Source organism: Fistularia commersonii, chromosome 7, assembly GCF_037954325.1.
Source record: "Fistularia commersonii isolate RoL2024-O1a breed Wild chromosome 7, RoL_Fcom_v1.0, whole genome shotgun sequence".
NCBI classification, from domain to species: domain Eukaryota; kingdom Metazoa; phylum Chordata; class Actinopteri; order Syngnathiformes; family Fistulariidae; genus Fistularia; species Fistularia commersonii.
In genome coordinates this window covers 17,749,099-17,773,393 of record NC_141290.1, presented here as the reverse complement: position 1 = coordinate 17,773,393, position 24,295 = coordinate 17,749,099, and the positions used below count along the sequence as shown (strand labels likewise).

Sequence of the window (24,295 nt, the reverse complement as noted above, 5' to 3'; positions counted from 1 at the left end):
AAAACAAAGTGTTCATCTGATCAGCTGTGGTTGTGCACGAATTCGCGACACAAATGTAGTTTCAGAGCAACAGAGACAGAAGTTTGACAGTTTGTATGAATAATTTGAGCAGAAACGTGCCACACTTAGCCTTACAGATAGTGTCCAAAGAAGACAGTCAGTCAAAGATGAGAGAAAACAAATGTTTTACAATGTTCTGGACATCATTGTTAAATTGAAAGCTAAGTTTTATCATTTTGGGGCCCTAGCTTTCCTTGCTTTGATTGATTGTACAAAATTTGAGCAAATGTGACACCATTTTGATGACACCAAAATGCAGAGACTGTCAAAATATGCTAAATTCTTTGACTTTGTTAGGCTAAAGGTTGATCTCATTGGACTTCATAGCTAAGAAATGGTGAGGAATGAATGTAAATCTGGACAGCTTCCAAAATTTTTGGCCAAAAAGGATCTGATGAAGCAACACAGTTACTTCAGCTGGTGCTTGCTATACTGGCTACAACTGTGTCCATGGAAAGGTCGTTCTTGGGTTTGAAAAGACTGAAAACATACAGCCGGAACCAGACCGATCGAGGGTTGCCTTCCTCCCTAACAATAATCTCTATTGAGACTGAGTCTTTTCAAATCAAAAAAAGATAAAGAGGACTTTTACACCAAAGTTATAAGAGATGTTTGTCCAAAAGGATAGGTGAGTGGATTTCATTTACAAGACCACGCACACACTACTGTACAGTCCACAACAATGTTCTACTTTGGCCAAATATGTCCCTTACCTATGTGTGTGTGTGTAAAGAATGCGGATAAGGAATATAAAACATTACCAATAGACAATGTACAAGCAGCTGGTTGGTGAATGGTGAATTTATGCTACTCCGTTGAATTCATATACAGTATTTATAAATCTAACTTTGAAATAGTCAGTGTCTCCCCAGCCATGAACTTCACCTCACGTCACTGGTAACCACCATTCACATCCCTTTGTTTATACAATTTTTGCCTTCAAAATAATGAATTTGTCTGATGAGAGAATTAATTCATTTTTCAGTCCTTAAATAAATTAAATGATCAAAGAAACTCCTGCTACAGAACATCAGGTGTTTTCCAGCAAACTGACTAAATTGACACACTTTGTGTGGCTGTGTGTGTGGCTGTGTGTGTGTGTCTGTAATGCTTCACATTAGAGAAGGCAGGCATATATACACACACACACACACACACACACAGTATTGGAACACACACAACAATTTGCGACTTGCAACACTGTCTGACTTCTTTCTCTTTCACAATGAAATGAACAGCGTGTGTGTTTGTCTATGTAGGACTGTTGTATATGTGTGTGTGTGTGTTTGTGTGTGTGTGTGTATGCGTATGTGTTAGGAGGAGGGGTGTCAGACGAATGGGGCAGTCTTGCTCCTTCTGGCTAGAATTCTAATGAGTATCTCAAGCACACACACACACACACACACACACACACACACACACACACACACACACACACTCTCTCAGATCCAGACAAGCAGCTGATAATGAGGTTTGATTTTCATATGTTTCAGACAGAATGCTCTGCAGGTCAGATAGTGCACTGTGTGCGTGTGTGCGTGTGCATGTGTGTGTGTCAGAGTCAGTGTGAGTAATTTCTGGTCATCCTCTCAGACCTAGAATACCGTCCCTCACTGAACCATAATTTGGGTCTATCACAGTCTGAGGCTTTTATCTGTTTCCTGTCCTTTTTACTGATAATTCCATTTACAAACTTTCTTGATTTGCATCAACCTTTTTTTTGTTGTTCTTTTTGTTTTTTTTTGTTTGTTTGATTTATTGTCAGCCACACGTGGAAATAGACACTGACGAGGGTAACAGCCCATCGTTCATGTTCATTAAATATTCACTGCTTCAGACGTTCATAAAAGATGTTTCTCCCACTGTATCAAACTGCCTCTAGCACAGAAACATTCACCCACTAAATCATTTTCAAAAATAATTTCAAAGATTTGTCCTCTGATCATATTAGTTATATTATCTATATTGTATTCATTAATTATATTAATTATATCAATATAATATTATATATATATGTAGTTCAATAAATGCATTTCTTTATTTTCTTGCCAAAGTCCGATTTTTCTTTTATTAACACAGAAGAAACAGACTATATATGTTTTTGTAAAACAGAATATAGTCAATAAACAGAGTAACATTGTGTGACAAAACTCTGCAAAAATCCAAACAAGTATCATTCCTGTCAAAAATCAGATGAAGCAGGAGTTATGAACTTGATGGGTGGGGGAATAGAGAAAGGCAGTGTACTGCTGCTCCCACCGCTCGCCGCCTTTCGCGCCTCCTGACCTATGGAAGCAGTGACAGTTGCCATCACCAGCTTTCTAGGAGCAGTTTAACTTGGGAGTTCCCTGGATTAGCCCTCTATATTTAGACTAATGCTCCACTTGCCTCTTCTATCCTGGCCCGGTCTATTTATTCTGACCCACGAGTTTCGGTAAGCGGGGGACACATGCATCACAATAAGCCGCCATTGCTGAGTGGCAGAAGACGAGTGCCAGGATTCAGGTTGGTTTGATTCCTGCATAAACAAACACTGAATAAAATGATTTAAAGCAGGAAGGAGCTGGGAAGAGAATGGAAATTAATCAAGGGTAAATTTACTTGGAGGAAAAATTAACTCCCAAAATGCTTTTTTTTTTTTTTGAGAACTTTATCAGAGATTCAGTAGATATTTGTGGAGTATTTTATTACGTGAATGTGCTGCTTGACGTCCAGATATTTAGATGCAGTTTTCGTGGAGAACCATTCAGTAGCCAGAGCCTCTAAAATAGTCGGTGTTGAGTGGCGGGTGACAAAATGTCTCTGCCTGAAGGAAATGGTGACACACATTCACACTGATGCTCGCACACACACACACACACACACACACACACTTACAAATACAACCTGAAAAGTAGTAACAAAAATGTAGGCATACATATATAGATAAATGTGTGTGTGTGTGTGTGTGTATTGGTTTGCTTATGTACTTATATATGTATATTACTGCTGTTTTTTTTTTTTTAATTGGCTAAATATGACTAGAAAATTGTGTCATTTGTAAACAATCAGTAAGGAAGAAGTGAGGAGACACATTTTTCATTGAAATTTTGTAGAAACTAGTAAAACATAGGCAAAGAATTCAGGGCATAAATTGAAAATCACAGATAACAGTGGGCTAGCCGATAGGTCGGTCCATTTCCATGATTTTGCTTGATTGCAAAGCAATTTCCAAAAGCATCAATAAGAATAAATTCAATCAAAAAAAAAATCAATTCTAGTTTGTCTTGAAAAGACAGAAAGGAAATCACTCAATAACTAGACCTCCTGAAAATTGTCACTGCTGAGTGGTGGGTGACAAAATGCCTCGGTCCTCAAAGACACACACACACACACACACACACACACACACAGGCAAAGCGCCATCTTCATTTTCCCACTATTGAAACTAGCAGTGGGAGTTATGTGGCCTAAAGTTCCCACACTTGTTGGCTGCACCATGACTTCCAAAGTCAATGGTGTGTGTGTGTGTGTGTGTGTGTGTGTGTATATGTGTGTTTGGTTGCCTGTGTGTGTTTGTGTGCCCGGCCCCCTGTAGCCTTTCTCATGGAAATTGGCAAACAAATTGTGTGCACCTATGACCTATAACTCCCTCCCCTCTCTGTCTCTCTCTCTTTCTCTCTCTCAGTTTCACACACACACACACACACACACACACACACACACACACATGGATACAAAAATGCACAGACAGACTCACAGAGCCACACACAGCTGTTTGTGCTATTTCTGACTGCCCAGACTGTCGAGTCATCCGAGGACTGAGGAAGGGGAGGAGGGAGGAATTAACAAACTCCTCTCTCTTCCTGCCCTTTCCTCTCTTCCTTTCCTTCTTCTCAGAATTGATTCTTGTCTTTCTTCCCTTTATCCCTTTCTTTCCAATATTACGAACACTTCCTCCTACTACTTAGGCTGTTTCTGTCACTTAATTTTTCTAAATTCTCCTTCACTGCACACAGCCGACATTTGGATAATGAAACACTTCCTCTCTTAATAAATCTTCATTGATAAGCATAAAAGAATTAAGAAAAAATGTCAGACAAGTTTTCTGGGGATGGGAGAGTGTTCAGAGATCGAGTTAGACCTCAAATGAAATTATAGATGGATTGATAATAAATATGAGGAATATGACCTGGAGGCCCTATGACTGGCACAAGCACACACCACACACATACATGCATGCACAGACGCACACGCAGAGGGAAAAAAAAAAAACACTTTTTAGCCAGGACAGAGGTTAAAACGGTGAAAGGTAAAGTATTGGGACCGAGGCTTTAGACTTAACAGGCAGTAATGAAGGGACTGAGTGTGTTTCCATGACAACAAGCAAGACGTTACCCTGATCCAGTTAAAGTTTATATCAGTAAATTGTCCGGTTAAATCTCTATTATTGTAATTGGGGGATGCTTTGTTTGCTGCCAGTTATGACAACTAATGTAAAAGTTAGGCTTACTGAAAAAATTAAAAAGCTACTGAAAGCAATATCTGTAAAGCCCAAATCACATGTTTATTACAATGCATGAAGTTGAACTGAACATGTTGTGTTTGTAATAAATAAAAAAATAGATAGATAAATAAAATTATAGAATAAATAAAAATAGATGGATAAAAGTGGATAAATGTTTTTTAAACTTAGAATTAAAATAAAAAATTGAAACAACTCATGATCTCGAAGCAAAAGTAAGTGTATTTGAAACCTGTCTGTGACATCCTTCCCTTATCCCTCCTTCCTTCCCTGCATCCTGTCCTTTCCTCTGTTATTTCTCCATCCTTCCTTCATTCCCACCATACGTCCCCCCTCAACTCTCTCGCTTTTCTCCCACCCCTCCTCTCCGTCTTCTCCCTCCCAACCCTCTGACTTGGCAATGACCGGCTGTGACCTTTTAGTTGAATACGGGAGGTGTGTGTGTGTCAGTTTGTGGGGTACGTGTGTGTGTGCACGGGTGTGTGGGGGGTGCGCGTGCTTGTGTATGTGTGTGCGCACACGCGCATGCGCAGGGAGGAGGTGGTGGGTGAGAGACAGCGAGCGGGCGGTGGATGACAAATGAGCTAATTGCTTCAGATTAACCATAGAGTGTCTGGCTGCCGGAGGCCTCGCAGCCTCCTCCTGTCTAGACAACAGTGAAATGACTCACACGGACATGATGGGATTGTCACTCCCTGGAGTCGGACCGACGCACAAGACCAGACGGAAGTAGTCAAATCTGACGACAGGGGTCCCCTGTTCCCAAATGATGGAAGACATAAACTGGGAAAAAAGTGTAATTCCAAGCCACGGAAATGGTACATGTTAGGAGGAGGAGAAACGACTAAAATTCCTTTTACCAATGCCTTAATATTGTTTGGTCCCATGTTTTTCTTCCCTGAAAAACAAACAACCAGCAGAGTAATAAGTGTGGTAATTATGGAAAGTGTCCGTGTTGCTGAGCAGGAGGTAATCGGACCCTCGATCCCACAGTTTATTTCGAGATGAACACAGAAAACGAAAAGAATCATTTTCCACTAAAACAAAAACGAAAAAAATGGAGGAGTAAAGGCTGCTCACTGAGGCGCCGACACAGACAGCACTTTCCCATCTCAACAAACTTCAGGAACGACTGAGAACACCAAAAGTGATCCAAATTCATTCTCAAAAAAATCATCCATAAACGACTGTTTCGAGTTTCTTGACTTTTACATCAAGGCTGATTCAACTCGTTAGATCACAGTGAAAAAGAATTCCCTGACAAAAAGATGTATTATAAGATCTTTTGTCTCCTCAGTCAGTGTTATTTCAAAGTGAATCGTTGAAACTGAATGTTGTGCCATTGGGCATTTCTTAACAGTGTCGCAATTCGGTCTGCAGTTTTATTTACTGTATTTTCTGCACTTTAAGGAGCATTGGATTATAAGGCGCAACTTCAATGAATGGGCCGTTTTAAAACTCTATAAGGCGCATAGAAAAGAAACTACTGTAGTAGCTGGGGTTGTGTTATGCATCCACTAGATGAAGCTGCGCTAAAGTGACGCTCTGACAACTCTGTTCACTCCCAAAACAAGTTAGTGCATTCAAATATAGAACCGTATGTACTGGTAGCTCTTACCGGTATTTGCAACGCCTTAGTTGAAAACAATATTTTTCCAACTCAATTTGTCACAGGTCAAAGCTTTTCGTAAAACGAAAGCACCAAGAAGGACCGCCTCTAAATTCATTGACGTTCATGTTGCTCGCTAGCGCTGTTGCCTTCATTCGAACAGTGACTATAGAGACGCTTCTACTTGCTGCTCTCTGTTCAACAACCCACTGTTCGAGTATTTCCTCCAACTGTGGCCATCTCGCTTTGTTGCCTCGGAAACTCTATTTAGTCTTCTTTAGTTGGCGCAGATCATCTTGTTGCTTCCTCCACTTCCGTACCATTGATTCATTAATGTTGAATTCTCTCGCTGCCGCTCTGTTCCCGTGTTCTAGTGCGTGACTGATCGCCTTGAGTTTGAACTCTGTGTTGTAAGTGTGTCTCTTGAAAGGTGCCATTTTGGGGTCTTTATACAAACAAAAGTGGTGTGGGACTGGAATCCCCCTTTATCGTTTTTACCGCTGCTACGTCGTCGACGCCCCCTGACCACTGTAGCCATAATTAACCAATATTGATCCATATATAGGGCGCATAAGATTATAAGGCGCACTGTTGTTTTTGAGAAAATTAAAGGCTTAATAGTGCGGAAAATATGTTAAATTAATGAGATCATTTCTTGGTATTCTCTATTTTTCAAATATGTTTTTAAAATTTCTTGCTTATTCTTTTCCACACCCCAATGAACAGTTGATGTTTTTACTTGTTGATATCTTTACTTGTCCTTTGTTAATGGACATTTAAGGTCCATTTCTATGTGATTTCATGAGCATAAACAGTGAAAAAATTTTTGTGTAGGTGTGTACTTTCACTGTGCGAAAACACACACACACATATATATGTGCCTTTTTATATATACACACACACACACACACATATATATGTGTGTGTGTGTATATGTCTGTATGGACACACATATTAATGTAAATATGTAAAATAATTTTTGTCTTTTCTTAATGGTAAATAACTTGTGTGTGCGTGTATATATATATGTATATATATAAACACAAGGTGTGTTTGTATGTTTGTGTATAGTATTCAAAGGTTTCCCTTTTCATCACTGCATCTATAAAAGACATGTGACAGTTTGAGAATCTTTTATTCTCACCTGATGGTGGACATTGAAACAGATTGAAGAAGTAATAAGTGGAATGGAAATGGAGGGAGAGAAAGAGAGTGAGATAGAAGACGCGGAGGAAAAAAATTGGAAAAAGGGAAACATGTGCACTGGGCTGCTTTGCAGAAAAGAATTGTTATGTAACGCTGTCCTGCCTTCGATTTTATTTTGCAAAGAAAATGTGATATATCTTGATGGATTCTTTTTGGGAATGGGAGGAGTGAAGGATGATAACATGAGCATTAAGAAGAGCGGAGGGAGGAGGACGAGTATGAGGAAGCAGTAGCTCAGCTGCCTTACCCCATGACCGTCCACATTTGGAAGTTTACTCAGAAACAAAATCAGCTGCTTCTAGTGTGTGTATGAAGGAGACGCTCAGAACGTCATACCTGCACTTCTCCAATGGACCTGGCTAATCTATATTAATACATTATAGCATATATACATATTATACATATATATTTATGTAATGTGTGTGCGCATGCTTGCGTGCACGCGCATGTGTGTGTGTGTGTATATATATGTATATATATTTCCCATTAACTTTTCAACAAATTGTGCCTTTTGTATAGTCAGTTTACTTTTAAGTGGTAACTGGACAGGTATTATTTCAATTAAATGTTGTGTGTGTGTTGTGTTCATATGAGTAAAGATTTGGAGATTTGACACAAATGATATAATTTCATTTATTTAGATTTACTTATTCTTTTTTGAATATTCACTCATTCTCATAGTTTTGAGATGTTCTCACCATTTTATTATGAAAAAACTTCTGTCTGGTTGGTGAGAACACAAAGTCCACATTGATCTTCCCAATTTGCTGCTTCAATTCAGACACCACTTGAAAAGTTGTAGTTCATAAAATAGTTGTCTAACTAACAAACAATGTGTAAAAAAACAGATTCTTGTAGTCAGAGTGTCATTCTTGTAGTCAGATACGGGAAAAAAAACAAAGTGGGTGTAAAAAATGTTAAGTTCAGTATTAAAGGCTGAGCGTTTTGCTGTTGTTCACTGACTGTCCTTTCCTCCCTAATGAAATTAAAGCCGTACGCGTTTCACGCATGTCTAATGCTGTTAATTGACTGAGATTTCACACAGCAATTTACAGTGAAATCCTTAAGTCACTTTCCTGTTTCCTGTCAACCTGACTTGCACCTGCAACAGCTGACACATATCATGACAGTTTCTCATCCCTGTTGTTGCTTGAGTCGTCATTTTTCTGTTTTCTGGACCCAACTCTCCTCCCGATCATGCAACTCTTTCTCTGCACCAGCTGTGCCCTGCCCTGAGGATCTCTCTAAAAAATGGTCTGCTTTCTTTCTCCTTGTAGTTACCATGGTATTGTCTCATTCAGCCAGTTCCTCTAAACTCTTAATAGCGTTCAGTAAGTTATCGGGGGAAATGGGAAACTAGCATGACAAATGTAATCCGACAAGCCAGTTTGAACTGTCGTTGGCAGTAGAAGGAAGTAGTTTATCTGATTGTGGATTAAACATGGCGGCAAACATTGTGACAAAAGCATTGTCTCTGAATTAAAGATTTTGAAAATACAGGGAGGCAAACAAGAAGGGATGACAAAGAAATAGGGAGGTGGAATGAGCGTTGGGAGTATTACGTCTGAAAAATGGGGTTTAGTGGCAGCTGATGAAACGTAGACAAACAAGCTGTCAGTAGGTTTGTCCACACAGCCCACACACACACACACACACACAGACATACAACAACTGTCTGGATGGGCTCACACAGATGGCAGGGAATTCAAATCGGAAATATAAACTCAAAGTACCTGAAAGTTCATCAAGCGTGATTTTCTGAGCCCCTCCCCCTGATAAATACATAAAAAAAAATCAAGCTTCTGAGAAACAAGGAACGAAATAATCCCTAATTGAGTAATTATTGATTATTTATTGACTAAAACCAAAGATATGTCTATCAGTGAGTATGGAGCTGCTTGGTGACAGTAATAAACTATCTACTTGAAGAAGGAAAGGATCTTAGTGGTTCGTATCAATCATTAAACTGATGGTCAATATATTGATCCATTCCCAGATTAGATCTTTATATGTCACCCAGATTGCAGTTTTAATTGATAAATCTCTTGTATTTGCTTAATTTCTCACCTAATTTTGTGTTGTTTTTTTTCTTGTAAATGTATCAGTAAGCTTCTGAAAATATCTAGGTTTTGAAGAAAATAAAGTGCACTTCAGATAAATGATAATCAGTAGGATGTTCAGGAAGGACATTTACTCCAAGGCTTGAATTCCCGTCAGACATTAACTGAAAGCTAACAAAAATTTACACAGAAAGGCTAAGAAGGCTTTTATCTCAATAAATCTAACTTCAAATTAACTGGGAACTTGTAAAAAATTGGTGAGAAATGACCTGAAAAAGATAAATAAATAATTTAAAAAAAAAAAACAGACAACCTTTATCTTGACTCTTCACTTTACCCCAAACAAACTTCTTAAGTCCCACTTGATTTTGCTTCCTCCACCATGAATGGAGCAGTTCAGCCACCGTCGCATCATTATTCCCACCCATCTGTCACTCCCAGACGCTCCCCCCGCGCTCCCCCTCCCTCACATTGACCCCTTTTGTTCACAGCTATGTGATGGGAGCGGTGTGTGTGTGGGGAGGGGGCACAGGAGGGGTCTGGTCAGCTGTTTCCTCAATGTGTGTGTTTGTGTGTATGTAGCCTATGTCTGGGCTGTGTGGGAATGTGTGTGAGAAAAAAGAGGAAACAAAGGTTGGCCAAGTCTCAGAGAGTGTGTGTCTGCTGGTGAGGGCACACACACACACACACACTCAGGCCCAGGGACATGCAAGACGTCCAGGATATGTAGAGCAGAATTTTTCTTTTTTTTTTTTGTTTCCTTTTTTTCTTTTCTCGATTTATTTTGTTTTTATTTTTATTTCTGCCCAAGATTAGTTTCTGACACTAAAGTTTTCAGGTGATGATCAGCGGAGTATTTTAAAAAGTGCGAACATTCTCAAAGACGATATGCAGCCTTCATCAGGTACTCACAGCCACGACAACTGTGTTCAGACGCAACTGTGCGGTAAGTTTGACGTCTTGGGTTTTGACGTGTGAATCAGAAATACAGCAGCTACGAGGAGAGATTCTAATCTTAATTTTTCCCAATGTGCAGAAGTGCACATCCTCAAAAATCTGCTTTCTGTATTCAGATCCTAGCACATATTTTGTCAGAAATATGGGAAATTTCCATAATTGAATTAAATTGGCGGTCAGTTCTTAAAATTTAATTTGTAAAAAGTGTACATGGAGATTTGTGACAAAATTAGGCTAGAAATGTCTTTGGAAAAAAATAAACAAAACAAGATCAACATAAGACAAACTTATTATCGAGCGCTAACCTGACTGGCTTCTACTGAGTGGGTGGATTTTATAACTTATAATAATCATGCAATGCAGATATTCAAGTTGCATAAATGTACTTAAATATCTGTTTGCCCATCTAAAACTAATCAAGAAAAGGCTTCAAAGTGAGAGAAAAAATTAAATAAAAGCTTGAATTACATAAAAGAAACTTTTTCAAGAAGTTTGTTAGAAATGGTCAAAAAAGATTATCATTAATGACTCAAAATACACCAGAAGTTAACCAACCTCTGATTTAACAAACCTCAATACCTGAACGTGCAATGAAAAAAGGAGCTTCTGAATTTTGCCACAATTAGTTTTTTTTTTCCCCAACTGCCGCAGCTTTTTTGCGGTGCCACCTGAACCTGGTTTATAAGTCGTGCAACATCATAAAGTCTTCAGAAAAAAATGTCTCTTGGCATCGGTCACCTAGAGAAATGGCGCTCACATTTTCTACAAGTGGTGATAATACAGTAACCTGTGTTACTGCAACACCAATGAATATTGAGTGAAAATTGATGTCACGCTCATTAATGAGCCATTAAATCTGCAACAAATAAAGTCCAGGAAGTTTTTGATGGAAGGTTTTCTTTATTTTTCCACCGAATCATCATTATTGATATGATTGATTATTGATAGATATAGATAGAGAATTTGGTTGAAATTCCATGTGGTTCTTTTCCACATAATTATGAGACAAACTTGATGAACCAAAAGAGAAAAAACACCCAGGTCAAGTGTTTTTTGTTATTAATGGATACTTAATGGGTATTAATGGATAACTTATATACAACCAGACACAATTTAACTATTCAGACTGTTAGAAGAATATCCATCCAAACATAAAATTCTAAAAAGACACACTGTATTTCACTGCTGGTGGAAAAAAAATGTAAACATACAAGAATTTAGTGGTTAATTTACCAGTTTTCATTTTAGACAAATAACAAATGTTGCATTTAATACATTTTTAATTATTTCATTTAAAACTCTTTGTGTCAGTGATAAAATTTACAGAAAGAAAATCACAATGACAAATTCGTACTGCCACACCAGCCGTTAAGTGCACAATATGAATTATTATTCTATATAAGAGAATTTATCATTTATTGACAAGAACATTACTCAATAAATCACTCTGTTAAATAGCCGATGAGTCATATGCGAAAAATTAGAGAAATTTAAAAAATAATTAAACATAGCTCATAACCATGCACTGTAGAATTTTTTTTCCACATTTTGGTTTTAATCTCAGGATTTTTGCTGTACAAACTGTAATGGGTCTTGAATTTACTCCAACAGCTGAAATCTGTTTACCTTCAGAGTTCAGCTGTCTGTCACAGACCAGCTGTGGGAGTTTTTTTTAAAAGTTGAATTTTACCAGTAGTTGGTGTTTAACTGGTGGGTTTTTTGTGGTTTTAGCTTCAGCTGCTGCTCCCAGTTCTGTGTGTAAAATCTGACAGACAAAAGCATGTTAAAAAAACAGGAGAATCTTTTCTGCTGCTAGCAGACTGGTGAAATATTTGTGGCTGTAATTCTTTCAAGGATTCATATTACTTATCATCAAGCGCACTTAAAAACATGTTTCCTTGCACAATTAAATGAAAGTATTTCTTTGCTGTCTGCAGTGAATGCTAGATAGTATTAAAATTAGAATCCCATATACTTTGTTGATCCCAGAGGAAAGTGAGTGTGATAGTAAGTGTTAGTAACATTATAGTTACACAAGTATAAAATACATTCATCATTGAACAATAAAAGGCAGCGTGTGGAAAAATACAGTCGAAATGTAAAGGTTTTTTTTTTTTTACCACTGGCTGAAAAATAAAATGTAAAATATTTCCTTGCAACATATTGGTTTTTTGTTTTTTTTTATCCTAAAATGTTCTTTTCAAAAATTTGATAAATTAAAAATATTTCTTTGCTAGTAAAAGCAATCATCCAGATTCAAAACATTCTTATTGCAACTCAAGCTATCTACAAACTACATTTTTGACCTCAAACAGCTTTTTAATTACAAAGACCTTTACATTCAAAGAAGAGTTTTGATGAATGGATGACTTTCCTTCTGAATTTTATTACAAATGTTTTATTAACCTTCTCCAGGCAGATGTTGCAGATTTGCGACAGCCAAATATCAGATTTTTCCTGCAACTACAACTTAATTTGAGCCTGAGAGGGTTAAGTCCCAATGAATATATTAAAGTGACACCATATATTTGATAACTAACCAAACAGCCTGTGTGGAGTCAGTAGTATTTAGGTTGAACAAGGTTTCTTGTCTCAGTCTTGAGGACTTGTCTTGGATTGAAGTCTAAACTGTAAAACTATTCTGAAGTTGCTAACAAGTCTGTGACAACTGCTGGGAAGTGTGCGTGTGCATGTACGTGTGTGTGTGTGTGTGTGTGTGTGTGTGTGTGTGTGTGTGTGTGTGTGTGTGTGTGTGTGTGTGTGTGTGTGTGTGTGTGTGTGTGTGTGTGTGTGTGTGTGATTGTGTGTGTGTGTGCTTTAGTTGATGTATGTGTGTATGCGTTAGTGCGCTGCCTTCAGGTCAGCAGCTACTTTATGTCACTCTGTCTGACTTGGCTATGACCTCTGCCTGCTCCTGGTAAAAAAAAAAAAGTGTGAGAAAATGGTGTGTGTGTGTGTGTGTGTGTGTGTGTGTGTGTGTGTGTGTGTGTGGTGGGGGGTGGGGGCAAGAGCAGACTGTCTAAACAAAGCTAGCCCTGTCTGTCTGTCTGGTCTGGTCTAGCTCTCTCTCTCTCTCTTGCTGTGTGTGTGTGTGTGTGTGTGTGTGTGTGTGTGTGTGTGTGTGTGTGTGTGTGTGTGTGTGTGTGTGTGTGTGTGTGTGTGTGTGTGTGTGTGTGTGTGTGTGTGTGTGTGTGTGTGTGTGTGTGTGTGTGTGTGTGTGTGTGTGTGTGGACAGTATCGTTTAGAAACTTTTTTGTCTCAACATTTCGCAATGTCCAGTCAGTTAATAGTTTTTTTGTTAGTTTGTTTGTTTGTTTTGTTTTTTTCAAGATAGCGCTGAAAGAACCTGTCACAGCAGCTCTTATCTTAGGTTTAATGTCTCACTTTGTCTGACCTGATGCTTCAGGTCACCTATTCCGTCTGTGACCTAAAATTGTCAAATTTTTATTTGTGATTTTATGTGTATGTTACAAACATTAAAGTATTCAGGCAATGTCAGCCCAAAACCACACAACCTAACAAGTATAATGACTGAGGAAAAAAAAAATCCGAAAAGTCAACAATTCCAATTTAGCAGGTAGAAATTCAAATTCCAAAATTCATAAGACAAGACATGATGTGCGGAAACGAACGTAATTTGATAAAGATACATTTATAATATTCCAAAAACAAGTGACATTCAGTGAAATCATGACAATTCAAGAAGGAAAGGGGGAAAATATCTGTTACAGTCATAACTGAAAGAAAGGGAAGTCGTGATGCTTTCTACAAATAAAACACAATGTTAAAAGAACAAAAACAAAGTCCTTAATAACTTGCTTATTGATTTGTGAAGTGAAGTTATGTTGACAATGCAATTTGATATTTCCTCATTTCCTTGTATGACTTTGCCCTTGAAATGTATGCGTTTTATCATCTCATCATGAAAATATAGATGACATATTTTTTTTCTCTCTAAGTTACTACTTTGTTCTTGTAAAATGATTAACTTTCTTCTTATTTCTTACAGTGACAGTATCAGATATTAAATATCCTTGTTAAATGAATATATTCAGCACATTTACAGTTTTGGTTTATATTCTTATCATCAAACTTTATATTGCGGCTGATCCATTGAGTTTTCCCACTAAAAGTTTTTAATCCATTGTATTTTAATGGTTCCCTTGTTCCTCAGCAGTAGCTTTTATTGTTATGTGAATTTAAATGAGATGATGTGTTTTCAATGTCATTTTCATTTATTCTTAAATAAAAGTTATGGCTTTTTTTGAAAGATAAGTGTTTCAGTGAAAGATATTTATGTCCTCCTACTTAAGTAAAGCAAAGAGTTGTGGCCTCCTTAGTGGATTAATTTCATCAATTTTAGTCGTCCAGGGATGAGTTGAAAAACAAATTCTACTCTATTTCCCATAATGCGGCAGTATTGAAAATTCAACCTCCCCCTTGCGTCGTTTCATCAGGCCAAACTTGGCCAAAAAAAAAATTTTAATGACCATATCTGTTTATGATTTATGTCCTCTGAGGTCAAACCGTAGAAATGCTTCTTTCCTCTTTCTCTGGAACTGGTGAGATGACGCGGGTGTGATTGTCATTGCAGCCCAGCTGGAGTTCGTCCAGATCCTGGTGATTGTGGTGGTGATGATGGTGATGGTGGTGGTCATCACCTGCCTGTTGAACCATTACCGGTTGTCGGCCCGCTCCCTCCTGTCCAGGCACGCCTCCACACGCCGGAGACACCTGCCGCTTGCCAACGTGAGTCTCTCAGCTGCACCACCTTTTTCCCTATGCCTTTCCACAGAAAATCCAAAAAAATGTATGAAATCCTTAAATTATGTCATTTATTATTTGTCACAATATGATTGGTAATTGTATTGATTTTGTTCATTCATTTGTTCTTGTTTATTCATTTTTCAGCACTGTTTACTTTTCATAATAAGTATTGTTTTTGTCCCGCTTAAATATTTTAATTGTGAATAATTATCTACACCGCTATCACACATGTAGTTGATTTAATTTAACTTTGTTGATTTGTACTTTAAAGAAAACTAATACTGCACATAATGAAGTATTCAAGTGATGTAAGAATCATATTTAGGACTTTTTTTTTTAAATGCTGCAACAACTTAAACTGATATGAAGTCTTCTATGATCCTGAATCCTGTACCCTCCTGGGAATAAGTTTTAACATTCTTTTAAATGAATAAAAACTGTGAAATTTATTTTAAAATGACTGAAAAAATAGCAAAAATACCAAAAAGTGACCTAAAAATATATTTTAACAGTTACTTGAGAATTGCCTGTAATTCTATAGAAATTGATTTAGGATTGACAAGCAGCACTTTAATGTGAGAAAAAGCAACTTCCAAAACACAAATGATCAGCAAGAAAAATAAAGATCAAATAGAAATAGCCTTATCAAAAAAAAAGAAAAAGTAATACAATTTAATAAAACTGTCAACTTAGCTTTCTTGAAAACTGTAGAGGAAACTTTTTTTTTTTTTTTTTTTACTTAAACTGTAAAATCCTTTTTTCCAGTGAAGTGAAGGAGAAACATGACTAGTTCCATATAATCACCGGTTAAACTAGACTGTGGGCTAACACACCTGACTCAGATCTTTACAACAATGATTGCCTGATGACACACACACACACACACTCACAGAGTGACATACATCTGCGGCCCTTCATAAACATATGACCTCTCTCGATGAATCACTGATGCGTGTGGGTTTGAGCATGCAGCTTCTGTCGACATGTAAGATATGACTTAATGATGAAGCATGAGGATACACATATACACACACACACACACACACACTCACACACATACACATACACGCACACACACACACTCACACAGCGCTTGATAGGCTCAGGGGAGTCATTGTCCTAGTTAATTTGGATTAGCCGACAGACACACCAAACACAGTCAGGCCGACACATCGTCAGACAGGCACAGCAGACAGAAAAAAGTATGAAAAGTTCCTGCCAGATAGTTTGTGCGTTATTGAGGTGCAAAACTGCTTTTTCTGCTACTTTGTTTCTTTTTTTTTACTGTTGATGAAACTTCAAACTAGGTTAAAGGAGTCAGAAAATGCCTGGAGAATTGCAGAATTGCTACAATCCAAGGATAATAACAAGGAGCTGCATTCAGCACCAAAGACAGTGTGGAATTTCAGAAGTTAAATGCAAAAATATGACAGTAAAATATTTTATTCACCAGGATAAAGACAATCCTTACAGGAAAATTGAGGTTAAAACTCCTGAAACCTTTCTGAAATACGCATACCTGTAATCATCTTAAATAAACATTTCTTAAGGGTTCATTCAAAAAACCCTGTATGTTGGCCCTTATCTGGCTCCATTCCCTCCCCAAGTTTCATGAAGCAGTGACCCGATTGTTTATACAAAATAGAATGAAAAAACAAAAACAGTGTAAACAGGTGTTTGTTGTGCAGCAGTGCTGCCCTCTAGTGGAAGAATAGTCAAATATTGATATTTTTTTACTCAATAATCAGGCTTTTAGACCAAAGAGAAGATTCATGGACGTAGTAGGAGAGGATATGAAGGTAGTGTGTGTGAGAGAGGAGGATACAGAGAATAGGGTTAGATGGAGAAGGTTGATTCGCTGTGGCGAAAAGTCGAAAGGAGAAGATGAAGAATCAGGCTTTTAATTATTGACAGTCTTACTTCCAATAATTTTTACATCCCCGTTGTTCACATTCACTTTTTGTCGCACCTTGGAACATTCTGAGTGGGGATTTGGATTGACGAATGCTTTAAGAAAAGGAAAAAAAAAGACTTAACAATCTCTGTCTCTCTCCCAGGAGGGGGGTTTGTGGTCGTCTGACGGGGCAGGAACTAGCAGCTCTCTGAATGAGGTGAGTCTTGATTCCTTTTTAGCAAGGCTGTATCATTCACCTCAGCGCTAATCATGTCACCCATTTCCCCTCTTAGCAACAGGTTTATAACCCCCGGCCCCCGGATCGGAGCGTCCCGTCTTCCTACCTGCAGCGAGACCCCGGCCATGCCCAGCCCCCCCTCCAGCCTCAGCGCTTCCAACACACATATGCCGCAGGCCGTTTCCAGCCCACTTACCCGTACCTGCCCCAGAGCCTCATCGACCTCCCCCCCACCATCTCCTTGTCAGATGGAGAGGAGCCCCCGCCGTATCAGGGCCCCTGCACTCTGCAGCTCCGAGACCCCGAGCAACAAATGGAGTTGAACCGCGAGTCAGTGAGAGCACCCCCAAACCGAACGGTATTCGACTCCCACCCACTCGACCCTTCCAACTCCTGCCTTCAGACCAGGTAAGCGTCTTCAGGATTCTATTTATTATACACTGCTCAAAAAAATAAAGGGAACACTTAAAAAACACATCCTAGATCTAAATGAATGAAATATTCTTATGAAATACTTTGCTCTTTACACAGTTGAATGTGCTGACAACAAAATCACACAAAAATGATCAATGGAAATCAATTGTATCAACCCATGGAGGTCTGGATTAGGAATCACACTCAAAATTAAAGTGTAAAAACAAACTCCAGGCTGATCCAACTTTGATGTAATGTCCTTAAAACAAGTCAAAATGAATCTGTGTTGCTTCCTGAGTGGACACTATGATTTCACAGAAGTGTGATTGACTTGGAGTTACATCGTGTTATTCAAGTGTTCCCTTTATTTTTTTGAGCAGTATATATTCTGTTGTTGCTTTTTAACCCCTTTTTTCCAGATCAACCAGTCTACTTTTTTTCTTTGTTGTGTAGCAAATGTATTCCATTTTGTCAATCATTACATTACATTACATTACATTACATTACATTACATTACATTTGGCAGACGCTTTTATCCAAAGGGACTTACAATGGAGGACATAAGGACTGCAAATAAACCTTGCAGTCTGAGCCTGTTAATAACATTTGCATGCATTGTTTTTTTTTTTATTTATGTTTGTTTGTTTGTTTGTTTTCCCATAAATCCTGACTAGTTTTATTGATCACTGTTTTTCTGCAGTCGATGAAAGTCTGACTAGTTTTTAGACCGGTTAATCTTATTTATTGCCTTTATTCTGGTACACTTTTACATATCCTCACTGCTCTGACTCATTTATTCAAATTATTTTCTATTATTATTCTATTGTTTTCTGTTTCTGTACTAGTTGTCTTTCTGGACGGCTGTGTGACGGTCTTACTTGACCTTGCCAATCAGGCAGATTTACAGGAGTCTAATTCCGCCTTAATGTCCTGGACTGGTTTAGCATTGCCTTGTTCTTTCTTACAAATCTTTGTTTTTTTTTATACGTCTCAGTCTGCAGGCGCCTCCTCCAAGCGTCCATACAGGAATCAGCGTGTTAGGAGCCCAGGAAGCCTTGGCCCGTCAGCACAAGCAGGGCTCTCGAGTGGAAGGAGCCCCACCGACCTACAGCGAGGTGATCGGTCACTACTATCACCCATCGTCCCTCAACTCTGGCCAAAACTATCGTACAATATCAACCTCACCCACGCCCCCTTCCTCGCTGGTTCACGGAGTCCTCCAGCCTTCATCCCAACAACAGCAGCAGCAGCAGTCGGGACGCACGGACACCAGGAATGTGAGAAATTCTAAGGAGAAATCCCAGAAGCCCCAGCAGGTGTGACAGTACTGCTGCCCTTTTCTGCCCAGCCGCCTGGAAAATAAAACAACAACACGATGGTCAGTAACAGATGTCTAGCAATCATGGTTGATGCTAAACTCCAACTAGAATGGGCTGGTGTCTCACGTTTGTTGTAGTTGTAGCTTACATGTGGTCAACTTAGGCCCTGCCCACCTGCAGTCCCCTGCCCCTTGCGCCACGGGGCCTCACAGCAGAAAGCTTACCAGGTGATGACCGTAGCTCCCGAAGAGAACGTCTGGTTACACGCCTTGGAGATTAACATGGCAAAATAGGGCGGATGGTGGGAAGGGAAGATGGGGACGGAAGTGTCGATCATCCTTTTGAACCCCCTCCAACTCCATCAGACTGATCTTATCACTTTGTCTTCTGTCATTATAAGTATTTACTTTTTCTGTTTATTTCTATAGATACTTTTGGTTGTTTGTCTTTCTGCAGCCAAACGAATGGCGAAATGTTGCAATCTTCTCCATATTTCCTGTTTTTTCTTTGTTTTGTTTTGTTTTTTTCTCCAGTGATAATCCCGCCTCCCCTTTTGTCTCTGCTTTTGATTCCATTTATCTGCTTTCTTGACAGAGCAGCCCGACATTGGCGGCGACTTCTGCGCCAGACTTTAGCTGCATTCCCGGGACACGTTAGTGGGAGCGCTACAACATCCCCACAGTTTTAGATGTAGGTATAGTTAGCTTACCGGTTCTGGCACAAGTCTAAAAAAATCTTTGAGCTAAATGTTCTGCCTTAATATCGACCAACGCATGCAGGAGTTGTCGCTTAAATCTTAAAATGTTAGGTTTTCTAAAAAAGAGGTTTGCACAAAGTTCAAGACTGTTCACCGCAGAAAAAGAGAAAAAAAAATGCAATATTACCAAGAAATTAGAGAGAAAAGTGGTATTTTTCTAAACTTGGATTCTAATCAGTTCTTTATTTTGCTGTTTGTTTTCTTTTATATGTTCATTAGATTTAGAGAAAAAAATGGAAACGTCCGTAACCTTGTTGGGTGGCCAGCATCCACAGTGAACTTCTGTCGAAATCTGGCAGCTGGACTTGAATTTCTTCGCTTGAAGATGTTTCACCCCTCATCCAAGAGACTTCTCCAGAAGAAGCCTCTCGGTTCTGAATCCAAGAAGCCTCTCGGATGAGGGGTGAATTTGAATTTCTTCAAGTGAAGAAATTCAAGTCCAGTTGCCACAACGAGAACATTTCGACAATAATTCACTATGGCTTGGATGACTGAGAACCTCCACAGACATGTTACACGGTGAACATTTTGCTGCGCACATGGTGGCATGTTGAAGATAGAGTGTATATGCCCATGTACGCAATGCGGGAGTGAACTTAAAAGCACGAATTTAGAGTTATTTATAAAATTGCTAAAAATAATTGCACTATTTTTTAGTATGCGCAGATGGGACATGTGAGAGAGACTTTATTGTGAAGGAGCTCTGTCTATTAGCAGCTTGAACGTAAATGAGAGCGACGCGGACACACCAGAGGGTTTATTTTGGAAGCAGCGATGCACATGGCAGCCGGTATCATAGCGACTTATCACAGAGCAGGATCCAACCCAGGTACGACGGACTCGGAACAACCTCGACCGCACCATTCATCCAAACAACAGCAGAGAAAAGAAAGCCCATGTATATGCAAAAATCCGAGTCCTGTTAGCCAACCACGAGTCAGCGCCAGCCTTGTGGGCCCAATCAGAAACTCTTCTTGTAGCATCTCTCATCACTTCATCTCATCGGCCAAATGGTTTGCCGATCCCAAAGTAGGCTGTCACTACCTCGACCAAGCCAGTCAAGCACAGCGTGTCAATCACACTTTGTCACATCGAAGCAACGTCTTAGCTAATCAGGACGATGCCATGTAACAGAAGTTTCAGAAAAAATAGGATGTAGTTTTAATCTGCAGTTGTTGTTATTTTCCTTTGTTTACATTTGATTGTTAGTTTTAGGATTAGTCCAATGCATAGAATCAGAGATAAGGGAAAAAATGATGCAGAACCAGTGCCGTCCCCGCTGTAGTGCACTCAGGAAGGAAGCAAGGTTGCCTTATAGGCTCTAAGCGTTCGATCGTTGGACTGTGCTCTGCTGCCGCTCCCGGAATCTCTGCCTTCTCAAAACAAACTCGACGGTTCTGATGATATCCTCAAACAGCCCTCTGGTAGCTGTTCGCCGTCTCCTTTTGGTGTCTCTGAGCACTTTACTGCCACAGGAACGAGACAAACAATCCGTCAGCCAGCGCGGGCCTCCAGTCGTGACTTTGCGGTCAAATTCTCTTGTGTTATGTTTCTCCAAATCAAACATCCATACTTCACAAAATACGCAAAGGGTTAAAATGCAACCAAGGGAGGGATTAGCTGTTTGTTTTTTTCACAAAATAACCAAAATTCCGTCAGATGTAGCGTCCATCGTTCCACCCTGATTTATTTATTATCATTAATTACTAAATGTATATGGCGAAAATCCTTCATTGCCTTTTAACAGTATGGGACCATCCTTTATGTCCAACAGTTTACAGTTAACATTAAAAATATGCCCAAATTCAAATTAGATGTTTTCCCATTTCATTCAGACCTTTCAGACCAATTTGCGATTTTCTTTCAGTGATGGTTGTTCCCTCCTTTTGGTGTAGATTAAAACTCTTTGACTCGAGCCAGGTTGTTGCAAACAAGACACGCTGAAGTGTTGAAAAGTGACACGAGTGTTAAAAACAACCTGTCTTGTTTTACCTCTTTGAAAATGCAGTTACGGAGACGTTTTAGGTTTTTTAAAATCAGGCGTTTAGAAAATTCAGTCTCCTTTCCCCATTTTTTTACTGCTAAATGCTGCTTTCAATTAATCAAGAATCTTCCGTTTTTGATTCCCGAACTTTTCAAGGAATCACAAGCCCTAACAAATCCAACGCCCTCTAGTGTCCAGACTTTATGCAACAGCGCCCTCTACAGGACAAACCAAACTGCAAACAAAACTTTCTGAAACTGTTGGATGATGGCAAAAAGGGAATTAGAAAGCCAAAAATAAATCTTTTTTTTTTTCTTTTAGCATTATTTACAAAGTAATTCTTTCTTTTCTAATAAATCCCCTGTGTTAAAGGTCATTCTGTTGAAAAAGGAGGTCACTAACCAACCACTTTAGTTTAAAATTAAGATCATGTCCACCACATCTTAGGCATAAAACTCATATTTCTTAATATCGACAAGCATAACAAATATAAATGTGTTCCGGTTTTAATTGATTTGGCATCATATTTTGATATAACTAAAAAAATCTTAATTAGGAATCCATTAATTAGGAAACATTTCCATCAGGCAGAATATTGAATTGTAATGTAATGTGAATACCAGCAATATGTGTTTAATGAAATTGGTACTTGAAAAATAAAATTCAATTGAAAAGGATGAATATCTATCCATGATATTTGCAAAAATAAAAAATGCAAGAATAAAAAGACAAAAACGTGGCGAATAATCAAGTCATTTGTCGCCTCAATTTTTACTTAACGGGTACTCAATAGGAAATCATATCATGAAGCACTCGAATGGATGAGTCACCTTTGACCTTGTGGTGACATCATATGCCTGCTTACCAGCAGAAGCACTGACAGGATCCTTTTTAAATCTAGAGCGGTTTGGTTTTCCTGCAGCAGAGGGTTCGCAGCGGGTACGAGAAGTCTGGATGGGCTCTGATCGGGGCAGAACTTCCTGCCACTCATGGCAAGTTTAGGAGCGAGGGATCGATTGGAGTCTTGTTTGAAGGAAAAAAATAAAACCTGCGCTGGCTGACCATTCCAATACAGACTGGAGGGGGTGGCTACTAATAAACACACACACACACACACACATATACACACACACACACACTTATGCAGACACAGAAATAAACAAACTGCTATAAAACTTGACAGCCTTAAAGACAAACTTTCTAGTTTGTCTTTAAGGCCCAGACTTGAAAGTAATGTTTTGATAATGAATCCAACTTTTTTCTTCAATTTTGCTATTTTGCCTTTTTTATACTAGGTGCCATTTTTTTGGAGATATTGACCATTGGGAATTTAGGTAGCAAAGGTAGCATTTAGATGTTAAGTAAGTGAATAGAGTTTGTCTTGGTTGCAATGTACTAAAAAAACCTTTTTTAGAAAATAAAGAGAACCTTGTTAGAAGCAAGTAAAGGTGGTTGAGGATGTAGCTAAGTTAAGTGATTGAATATTTCTCATTCTAGTTTATTTTTTTATGTGCTGTGTGGGTTTTTTTTTTGTGCTTTACAAGACAAGTATGTAGCGCCAAGATATGACCAGCATCACTGGTCACAACAAAGTGATATGTGACCCAGTGATAAGGGACTAGACATAAAGGAGATTTTAATAAATTCTCTTTTAATCACTAACTATTATTGTGGCTATGGCCAACAGAGGGCTCTGTAATCCCAAGCCAACATAAACTGCAACCACTGGTGTTGAGCAGCAGGCTGCATAATTCATGTGAAACCACCCAAAACCGAGAAATTCTAATCAGCCTTTTCACAAGGAATGAATGTGAAAGTGACTTGCAGGTTGATGAAAGATCTCTTGAAAAACAAATATCCTTCATGGTAAATGGCTAAAACCTTCTCCCTTATTAACTTTAAATGAACTTTTAAAGCAGGGTTGTGGTTTTAGGCTTAGTTTTCCCTCCAGTAGAGAATCTGTGTTTTCGGAGAACTTTACAATGATCTCTTGCAACGCTCTCCTTGCATGTGAGCTGTGTGTTGAGACGGATTTGTGAAAAATAATCTTGACCTCTCAAGACATTGGAGAGAATATTTGTTATGATTGAACCTTCAGCTCCAGACACAGAGAGAAGCAGGGGGACAGTGATAATATGAATCTGTTTGATTTGGCTTTGCAAGTTTCTCTTGTAGCTGTTGCTGAGCATATTAGCTAACACGGCACAGTGTGTTTTCCCAGTGCTGCGTGTATGTATGTGTGTGTGTGTATTTGTGTGCATGTGTGTGTGCTTGCGTTGACTTGCCCTGGGAAAGACCTCCAGCTGTCTAGACAAAAACTAAACACACTGGAGAAAGGAGACTAAACAAAGACGCTCCGTACACACAGGTGCACTTTCATTTATTCATGTTGATTTTCCTGTTCTTCACACACACACACACACACACACACACACCTGGCCACCCCCTACCTGTCCTCTATTTCGTCTGCCACTTTCCTCTTCCTGTCTCGACATGCTCTTCCTGTCCCCCAGAGATGCTTGCTAA

General features: G+C 38.9%; 1 protein-coding gene across 1 annotated transcript in view; it reads left to right on the top strand.

Annotated features, from left to right (window-relative positions):
- Positions 1 to 19,901, top strand: part of pmepa1 (prostate transmembrane protein, androgen induced 1) — a 37,973-nt gene extending 18,072 nt beyond the window's left edge. Inside the window, exons 2-5 of the mRNA XM_086150148.1 lie at positions 14,991 to 15,145; positions 17,221 to 17,274; positions 17,351 to 17,703; positions 18,704 to 19,901. Of these exons, the coding sequence (XP_086006274.1) occupies positions 14,991 to 15,145; positions 17,221 to 17,274; positions 17,351 to 17,703; positions 18,704 to 19,031 (890 nt within the window). The 3' untranslated portion in view covers positions 19,032 to 19,901. The remainder of the gene's footprint in view (positions 1 to 14,990; positions 15,146 to 17,220; positions 17,275 to 17,350; positions 17,704 to 18,703) is intronic.
- The last annotated feature ends 4,394 nt before the right edge of the window (positions 19,902 to 24,295 follow it).